This window comes from Phaseolus vulgaris, chromosome 5 (genome assembly GCF_000499845.2).
Source record: "Phaseolus vulgaris cultivar G19833 chromosome 5, P. vulgaris v2.0, whole genome shotgun sequence".
In the NCBI taxonomy this organism is placed as follows: Eukaryota; Viridiplantae; Streptophyta; class Magnoliopsida; order Fabales; family Fabaceae; genus Phaseolus; species Phaseolus vulgaris.
In genome coordinates, this window is record NC_023755.2 from 20,612,509 (window position 1) to 20,623,266 (window position 10,758).

The 10,758-nt window shown below is 30.8% G+C and overlaps 1 protein-coding gene across 1 annotated transcript; it reads right to left on the minus strand.

Annotated features, from left to right (window-relative positions):
• Window positions 1-1,744: 1,744 nt before the first annotated feature.
• Window positions 1,745-2,203, minus strand: LOC137834109 (uncharacterized). The gene has a single exon (XM_068642172.1). It carries the CDS (start codon window positions 2,201-2,203, stop codon window positions 1,745-1,747), a length of 459 nt encoding a protein of 152 aa, XP_068498273.1.
• Window positions 2,204-10,758: the final 8,555 nt, after the last annotated feature.

Genomic DNA, 10,758 nt, shown 5'->3' on the forward strand with positions numbered 1-10,758 from the left:
TATCTTTTGATTTAAAAGAAGTTTTGATTTGCTTACCTTTCACACATGCATCACATAGTCTATTATCCTAAAATTTGATATTAGGCAAACCAGAAACAAGATCCTTGGATTTCAATTTATTCAAATGATTTGTATGAATGTGAGCTAACCTTTTATACCACAACCAAGACTCATCACTTTTTGACAAAAGGCATTCATTTTCAGAATCATTTTCCAAGATATCCAACAGATATATATTGTTTACTCTTTTACCTGTAAACAGAACCTTACCAAAAGAATCATGTGAGATTGTGCACCCATTTGATTTGAAATTTACCTTATACCCTTTTTCACACAATTGACTGATACTTAGAAGATTGTGCCTTAGTCCTTCCACATATAAAACATTTTCAATGGTGGTTGAACTTCCAGTTCCAACAGTTCTTCTCCCTAAGATTCTTCCACGGTTATTGTCTCCATAAGTGACATGTCCCTCTGCCTTGAGTTTTAGACTAGTAAACTTAGTTAGGTCACCAGTCATATGCTTTGAACATCCACTGTCCAAATACCATTGGTTTCTCTTGCTGCTTTTCTGCAAAGCAAAACAAAAATAATACACATGGTACCCTTTTTAGTCTATGGTCCAGCAGTGATTAATACCTTTCCTTTGAAAGCTATTTGGCCAATCTTTTAGGAACAAGGTATTTTCTAACAATGTATGTTCTCAAAGTATGACCAGATTTCATACAATAAAAACAAGTAACAGGATATACCTTTTTACCACTGCTAAAAGAGGAAAAACTTGTTTTTGAAGGAACAAAGAAACTTGACAACTTTTTAACATTGTTTTTCTTTCCAGGATTATAACCAATTCCATTTTTGTTGAAAACAGCATTTTGTGACCCTAAAAGAGTCTCAAGATTATCTCTTCCCTTAGTGAAATTAGATAAAGTTTTCAGCAAATACTCAACTTGTTTTTCCAGCTTTTTACAATTTTCACAAGTCTTTATAAAAGCATGCAAACATGTCAATTCAAGACTTACAAGATCAGTTTTAGCTTTATGTAGTTCCTCCTCAAGAGATTTTACCTAAGGTGCAAGAACATTATTTGCATTTTGCAATTTAGTACATATAACAGCCAGCCTATTTCCCTCATCATGAATTTCTTTGAAGGCAACTAGCAATTGATCATAATTGTCAAATTCCATAGAGAAATCATTAACCGAATCAGATATTGAACCTCACCATTCATCATGAAACATAGGTTTGTTTCTTCACTTTCTGTTGAGGAGCTGCTTGTTGAAGACACTTCATTCTCTTCCCAAGAGATATAGGCTCTTCTCCCCTTACTTCTTTCAACCTTCTTGCTGGCTGGTTTTTCTTTTGTTTGATTGTTTGGACAATCCATCTTTATGTGACCTGTTTTACCACAACCAAAGCAAGTGTAGTTAGAAGAAGTAGATTCATTCGGTTTAGGATACCTCCTTTTTTGTTGAGTCATGTCTCTGCCTTTCTTCTTTAGAAATCTGCTGAACTTTCTTGTAAGTAGACTTAATGTTTCATCATGTTCAACATTCTTTGGTTCCTCACTGTTATCATTCTGTATACTTGTTTTCAATGCAAGTCCTTTAGTTTTTCTCTCCATTGTCTCTTGCTCTTTAAGCCTTTTGAGCTCTAGCTCATGCTCCATTAATTTTCTAAACAGTGCAGCAGTGGACAGCTTTGACAGATCTCTGCTTTGTGATATAGCAGACACTTTGGGTTGCTAGCTCCTATCAAGACACTTCAACACCTTTATATTGAGATCTTCTTTGTCAAACACCTTTCCCAGTCCAGTAAGATGATTTACAATGTGGGTAAACCTCTTTTGTACATCAGCAATGTTTTCTTCAGGTTGCATCCTGAAAAGTTCATATTCTTGAATGAGTGAGTGTTTTCTTGATCTCTTCACATCATCCGTGCCTTCATGAGTAACTTTCAAAACTTCCCACATCTCCTTATCCGAATTGCACTGAGATATTTTGAAGAATTCATTCATTGTCAATGCAGAAGTTATAATGTTCTTAGCTACTAGATCATATTGAGCCTTTTTCTTTTCACTCTCATTCCATTCAGATCTTGGTTTCGCCAGTGTTTCATCTTTGACAACCTGCATTGGCACAAAAGGTCCATGGACCACAACCTCCCAAATACACGAGTCAATAGATTCCATGAAAATTTTCATTCTTATTTTCCATAATGCATAATTTATCCCACTAAACGTAGGGGATCTATTAATAGACGAACCCTCAGCAAAAAGCACTTTAAACTCAAACATATTGCACACAAACCTGAGAAAAATACAAGTTCTACCTCTTGATACCAATTGTTGGGTTCAATAGTGACAAAGTTCAAGAGGGGGGGTGAATTGAGTTTTTAAAATTCTCACACAGATTCAGTGTTTTTACAAAACAGAGGAAAAGAATCGATTTATTTTGGAAAGAACAAATTTATTTTTCTGCTTACTTCATCAAGACAGTATTCCAGTTATCTGATTTTAAGGTATTAAGTGATTGTAACAGAGAGCAAAGAATCACCTTGATATGCAAAGATGAAAAACAGATAGTTGAATCCAAAGACAATTTATGAATGTCAAACCACACAACACCTTTGAATGATTCGTGCTAATTGATATGCTTGGTTTTTGCAAACATTGGGCTTCAATTATATTCAAATTAGTTACTCATATTTCAACAAGTTATTCAGATTGATTTATCAGAAATCAAGAACAGTATGAACAGACCCAGAAAGAACAGATTCAATTTTAATTGAACAGGTTTATTTTCAGACAGATCAGCATGCGCAATAGTAATTGAGTGTAGAGATTAAGAGAGATTGAACACCACAAGACTATACTGGTTCACTCAAATGAGTTACATCCAGTCTCACCTTTTCCAAGGTGAAATCCACTAAAAACAGAACACACCAATTACAAAACCTAATGTTCTTGAACTCTACAAGAACAAGGCACGCCTAGCTGAAAAACCCTATTTCAACACACCCAACTCTTCAAGAAACCCTATCAATAAGAGTCTTACAACCACGATTATAAAGGAAAGAATGATGACTAGAGTTATAAAAGTAAGATGGTGTGAATGGCTCGTAGCAAATTGAGACCCGAACTTGGTATTCAACATCTCGAAATAATTTATTCAATGAGGGGTAATCGGGTGAACTAACTCAATTTCATCCCTTTCAATGAGGTTGGGAACACTCGACACTAAATTGCATCATCTGAGGTGTATAGGCTAACTTGTGTAACATAGATAGTTAGGTGTTCATCAGGGTTCGTGGAGCCATCATACTTTGCCAATGAGGGGCATTTCCAATTAGCCGACAAGAAGGTATTCATTATCGGATATGTGAAAGGTTAATTGATGATGTCACTGGAAGCACTCACAAGCAAACCGGCTCCTCTTATGTAGCTCCAAAACTTTCATTATGGCTCTTATAGGGTGCTTGCTTGTTTATTCCTACTAAACTAGTCGGCGCAGATTCGATGGATATCTCTTCAATTTTTAATCTTTGTTTCATACGGATATTCTAGGCCTATAATGCCTCTATTTCCTTGTACTCTTCCTTTTCAAGGTTTCCAACTCCAATCGGAGTTCATTCAGCAATAACATTGGATTACCATAGTTCTCTCTTGTCCTCTCCAACTAGGGTATCCCTGAACTTGCTCTCCCTCTTGTGGCTACCATGGTACAAAATCCTACACGACCTTATGGTGGGTGCCAAAAATGTCCTTACAAAAGGACCTATATAAGACTTGAACTCATACGTTTTCCCTTACAGATACCATCAACAAAGTCTTTTCCTCCTATTTTTCAAGTTCATTAATTTTTGTAACAATTTTTTTAGTTTATAATTGGCTTTCATTCCACTATTTAAGCATGGGTTTTTAGACCTCTCAACTTTTCTTTCAAGACATATCCCCTTACCTTCCACTTAACTAACTTACCAAGCCTCCTTTACAAAATAATTGAACTTTTTATATGCAAATCATGAATCCAACGCTCTAAAAGGTTTCGGTCTCCTGTGTTGAACTTTTGACCTTGATGCTACAATGGTGATAAATATTGGTATTTAAAATGAATTGCATACTATCATTCCAACCATTTAGATGATATTAGCATCCTATCAATTCTGCTTTTTGTCCTGCCATTTTATCTGTACCATCTAAAGATCCACCCACTAGAGATAGATCATCCACTTTCATGTTTTAGTAAACTCATTAAAACTCTTCATCTCCTTCTTATCATATTTCTCTCACAGTTGAAATATGCAATCAAACTCATAATTACAATCATTTATCTCTTTCCTTCGTCTTAAAAATATGAAATGCCATAATTTATGTTCCCACAAAAAATATTTCAAATGAAATTCATTTAATCAATATAATTGATTATGTTGTTATATACGATCGATGATCAATTCTCCAAAAAATTTCTCATCTCTCTCCATGAAAACCACTTACATTCCTTTTTTTTTTCTAGTTTCTATCCTCCCATCTTTCCGTTGCACAATCCAAAAGAAGTAGAAAAAAAAATAATGTTTGATGAAGGTGAGAGAGAGGGAGAGATTGGAAATTGTGTTGGGTACAATGGTGTGTGTGAGCGTGGAAAGGAAAGGGCCTCATGTTTTGATTTCGACCACAACATTAGATTTGAGGATGTAACAGACAACACAACCTATCTAATAAATGCATCTACCTGTTCTTATTGCTTCTCCTTTTTTTCATTCTTTTCCTTCCACGTGTCCTTAAAGTGTGACTCTTATCTCTTCCTTTTTTAACACACATATCTTTTCTTTCAAGCTTTTCTTCAACCTTCTTTGGAACACAATGTACACCAACTTGTCAACAATTTTGGATTCTTGAAACTTATCCTCTTTTTGTGAGGGCCTGGGTGGGATCCAACACATTATGGATGGAGTTATTATTTTTTTATTGCTTTAATTAAGTTTTTCTAAAATTAAAAATAATATTGTTTTAATTCTTAAACACTAAATTTGAGAGATTAAATAAATTTTTAGGAGTTTTGGGTTTGGATTAAAATTTAGTTACATTAGTATTTTAAGGATTAACGTTAGATTTTATTCAATTTTGAAAAGAAAAAAATTCATTTGAGAGATATCGTTATCTAAAGAATTAAAAGGACATATTTAAACCGTTTTAACTTGACGACAATTATGTACATGTTCTTAAGAAAATCACTATTGTCTTTTTTTTAAACTGTCTATAAGATTATGAACTATATTAAAATAAAATAAAACATTGAATATTGGTCTCTTTTCTTCTTCTATTTGAAAGTGGTGAATAACTATTATTCACTCCGTAAAATACGCCACTATGGCAAGTCTTAAAGTCTATTACGAACTCCAAAAAAAATCATTGGTTATATTATGCTCGACTTAGAGTATTATTTATGTAGTGAAACCTTTAGAAAATATTATATTGAGCTTTAAAGTCAAAGAGTTAGGCGATTTTTGCTTTATTGCTTTCTTAATATATTTATTTATTGGGAGTCCACTCAGTTCGCGTAAAGGTGGAAATTTTATATTTTTTTTAAAATATGAATAACTTAATTCACATAAATAATGGGTTAGAGGGATTCGAGTTAGATTAGAGATGGGTTGATTGTAAGTTGTAACTCACCAATAACCATCATTTATCTTTTTTTAATTATAATTAACTATGTAGGTTAATATTTTTTTATACTTAAGTTTTGTTTGATTGTGTTTAAATTTTTGAGATACTTAATTTATTTGTTTATCTAACTATATAAATTAATATTTTAATTTGTGTTTACTGCTTTTATAATAGTATTTTCAAATTATGGTTAATACTTTGTAAAATAGGTGAACACATTAATTATATTATTGTAAATAGATAGATCGAGTTAATCACTTTTTTTTAATAGAATTATATTAAATAAGTTGAGAGAAAAATATATTTAAGTGGATCGAGTTGAATTACAAAAAAATGTATATCAATATAAAATAAACTACATTAAATTAACTTATTTTTAACTCAATTCATAATGAGTCAATTTATATAAGTCGGATTTGACCCTTCATTAAAATATGTTCTTTAGAGTTATTATATTAAATTTCAAAATTAAAAAAGTTAGGCTTTCTTTGTTTTACTTATTGGACTTTTCTATTTATATGTTTATACAATAAACATTATTTTCTTTTTTAAAGAAAAACTCATACTTATATATATATATATATATATATATATAACATGTTGCCAAATATAGGGTCAACAACATATTGCGAAAGCAAGTTTTTCATATATATTAAGCCAAAAGTAACATGTCTTCCAAACCAAATTCACTTAGTGGCATGTGAAAAATAAATGGGAAACAATCATCATATTCCAAACACAATGGACACTTTTTTATATTTATAGTCACCAAAAAAACATGGTACTCATGTAAAATAAACTATGATTTTTTAATCTGATTCATCGTACGTTCAAACACACACCTAGTACAAACTTATTGATAATATAAGTCTAAACTTTGATCATTATATAAAATCAGAGTCTTTATATGTTTCTGCAATACCAAGGTTGATCAACATGTAGAAATGAAAGTTAAGACAACAAATTTCTAATGAAAGTATCGTGTGATCAGCATTACTTATTTGATATTAATTGATCGAAAGGTCCACAAAGAAGAAATAGGTAGAAAGTTTGGTGAAGGAAAAGAGAAGGTGACTTTTCTTCAAATGTTTATGTCTGACTCTGGAAATTAAAAGTTAGGGTTCTTGATTTCTTGTAGTGTGGGCCACAAAAAGACCATAAACATGTGCTTAGGGCAATGTTCCAAACATTTTCCACCATCCATGCACGTGAGAATCTCCACTTCTAGCCGTACAGAGCCTCTCAATTTTGAACAATGACTTGACATGTGTAGCATGATCTTCAGTTTAACTTAATTAACTCTTTATCAATTTTGTACTGATTCAATTCATATCAAGTTATATAAAAACAAAAGCAATTAGTGGGCTGAAATATATATACAACTAACCATTAATAAAGGCAAAATATTTTTATAATTTTTAAAAAAAAACATTATGTGCCCTTTTATCATTTATACCTTTTTTTATCTAATCTTTAATTAGTTTATATATATACACACGTTCATTATAATGTAGTAATGAAAAAGATAAAATAGAAGATTTTATAAATATTTTTTGAAGTACAAAAAAATGATTACATTTTTTATCCAAAAAACATTTAAAAATGAATGGAAAGAAAAATCTTTAGTTTATCACCTGAAAAAAATGTGGACACAAAGGTACCAAAGTCGATAAATGTATTACAAAAGTCAAAATTTTCAAAAATTAATGCAAGAAAGTGAAAGATCAAGAAATGCATTCACATAAACAGTAAAGGCATATGGAGAATCTCATTATCATACTGAACCCATATATAAATTAGAAAATTAAATGTTGTTGGGTCTTATTTATGAAAAAAAAAGTTTTGAATTTTTTTTGCTATCTAAATGGATATTTGAAAAAAAGAAGACACACCCAATTGAGTGAGAGAAGGCTACCACCCCAAACGAAAAAGAAAAAATTATCTTATATTTGGGATAATTTATCAAAAGTGTGTCCTGAAAACTTGTGATGTTTGATAATGTTGGAGGAGAATAACATAAAATAAAGATAAGGTTAAATTACAATATAGAATATATAATTAATTTATGAGGCTTAGTTAAATATTGATTTATTTTCTGATAAATAATTTAACGAACTTTTGACACCGTTACATATTTTTCTTACATATCCCTCAAAAATATAATTTATAATAGAAAAATTATGAGTGTTCATTTATTATAAGGAAGATAAAAACAAAAAGTTAGTGACCACAGTAATATAGCAGTTTTAATTTTTATTAATATTGGAGAACCAAGTGAATTAATGTGTACCCATTGATCTTTGAAATGGCACCACAATTTCTTATATTCGCCATGAATGCAGACAGTCCCACACCACATCAATAATTTGTCTCTCTTCAATCGTCTCTAACTTTGGATTCAACCATTTTCTCCTTCATTGCATCACTTAATGCAATATTTATAAGTTTTTCTCAATCACTTTCGGTTTCCAAATTCCTGTTATCAATATTTATATTCAAAATATCAGCATATATACGTATAAATTAAAACTCTAATTTATTGTTAGAGAGAACTACTAAAAGTATCAATAACATTGTGTTTAAATTTATCATTATACAAATATGGTTGAGATTTTAGTTTAATTTCAATCTTGCATGTTGTGCTTTTTGTTTGTGGAAGGAAATGATAACTCAAGTCCCTTTCATTTTAGTGATATTCTGAATTTCATATAGGTTATATCATAAACATGATTTAGATTATTTAGACAATCTTTTCATAAAACACTTGTAGGAAAAAATATGAATTATATATAAATTAAAATTAATTTATAACAAATTAAAAAGCAGAGAAATTGTAGAAAATAATTTTTACAAAATTCATCATTTTAATTTATGGAAAAACTCATTTCAGTTTTTAAAAATTTTCCTTTCTGAAATGATTAAAGTTAAGAGAGGCATTTTTCAATTAATGTATTTTTGTGGTTATTGGTTGATCCAACATATTTGAAAGGAGTTGAAGAGGCTTGAGCAGTTGCATTCTTTATAACAACGCGAAGGTAAAACAAATTGTTTTGGACTCCATTTGTTACACCCATTTCTTGCACATGATATTTTTTTTCTTTGTTTTATTGCTTCCAGATTCATTTTTTAAAAAAATATATTTTTAATTTATGTTATATATTTTTTTGAAATTTTGCAGAGAATTTGTCAGCATAATTGAAATATTTTATTTTGCTTATGGTTTTTTTAGAAATCTATGACTAAGACTAGGTGGTGGACCACAACCTAGCGGTAGAGAGAGGCCTACGACATCAATTTGTAGAGGAGATCGTCGTCAAGATGTAGAGATCACACTGGTCGTCATATGAATGATGCAGAACAACTATATTATCAGCGTGAAAGATTTTTTGGAGGATGTTGAGACTGGTCTCTCCTAGTTAGTTTTGCCAATCATGTCGATATGAGACTATAGGAGGGTGAGGTATTTCTCAATTCGGAAGTACTTTCTAGATTGTAAAATCCATAATGCATTACAAATTTAATTACATTCTAAATTGTACAATCTGAAAATCCATAATATAATTTTAAAATATATTTTGTATGTACAATCCAAAATATAATTTTAAAATGTATTTTGGATTGTATAATCCGAAAGATATTTCTAAATCCAGAATTACCTTTTAGATTGTACAATTCGAAATACATATTATAGTAAGGGGTGTTACGGATTTTACAATCTAGTATACACCAAAAAAATAAGTGAACATAAAACGAATGTTAAAAACACCACAAAATTGATCTTAACCTCCAACGTCCACCACCAGCAACCACCACAAGCACCCAAGACCACTTGAACATGAAGAAGAAGTTACCACACTCTCCACCAAAACAAAACCCTAACATATACTCAAAAAGGTGGTGTTGAAATTAAAAATTATGGAGATAAGGGAGAAGGTATAGAGGTGTAGGGAGAATGTGCCTTTTATTTTTGCACTGAACCTGAATATGATGGCTCTTAACCCAAATGTATAATGGCAATTGCTTCCTGCACCATATCACTACACCCAATCACAGGGAAAAACCGAAAATACCCTTAAAAAAATAGGGTACATATAAAATTACATTTCGGACCCCTTTTTCCATAAAACAATAATCTCTTTCGGATAATTTTTTTCGGAATGTATTATTTTCAGTTCTGGATTTTTTTATCCGGAATGGGATTTTGATTTTCTTTTTCCGAATTTTTATATCTGAAACACAAAAATCTCTTCCAGATTTATTTTTCTGGAATGCATTATTTTCAATTTCAGATTTTTATTTCCGGAATAAAGGATATTTTCGGAATTTTTGAAATTATGTTGGGTGCAGGTTCAAAAGTGTTGAAAAGTGTTGGGTGCAGGGAGCATTTGCCATGTATAATCTGCTGATAAACTAAATGCATGGTGTTTCTTCTTGCACCCTATCAAAACTCTTCCTACACCTCATCAATTTTCAAAAAGACTATTTTACCTTTTTTTTAAATGACTTCCGGACTACTTTTTCGGAACACCCTCTTCAGAATTTATGAAATGTGTTCTAGAAAACGTTTTCTGGAAAGAAACAAAATTTCTGGAAAACATTTTCTGAAAAAATATTTTCAGAATAAACTTTTCGAAACGTATATAACACGTTCCAGAATGTGTTTTCTAGAATAACTTTTTCAGAATATATTCTAAAGAACTTTTCGAACTAAGATAGAATTAGATGGGACATTTTCACTTATTTGAGGGGGTGTAGGAAGAACTTTGATGGGGTGGAGGAAGAAACACCCATTATATGCAATGTTTTAAATCAGGGCTTACAAAGAAAACGCTTTTAATTTGGAGGAATGAGTGTTGAGATAAGTAACTAATTTATCTAAAAAAATGTTAGTAACACTCTTGGACAATAATTTTTTTGAGATTTAATTAGAAACAATTTATTTATTAACTAATATTTGTTAAAAGACAAAAAAATTAGCGACCTAGTTTCTTATTTAATGGATCTCACCGTTATTTTGTAATTTTAAATAAAATCCAAACAATAATAAAGAGTATTAGAAAGAATGTACTAAAACATATATTCATTAATAT

Excerpts from the sequence above, each read along its gene's own strand:
- LOC137834109 (XM_068642172.1), bottom strand. The coding sequence starts at position 2,203 with ATGAAAATTTTCATGGAATCTATTGACTCGTGTATTTGGGAGGTTGTG.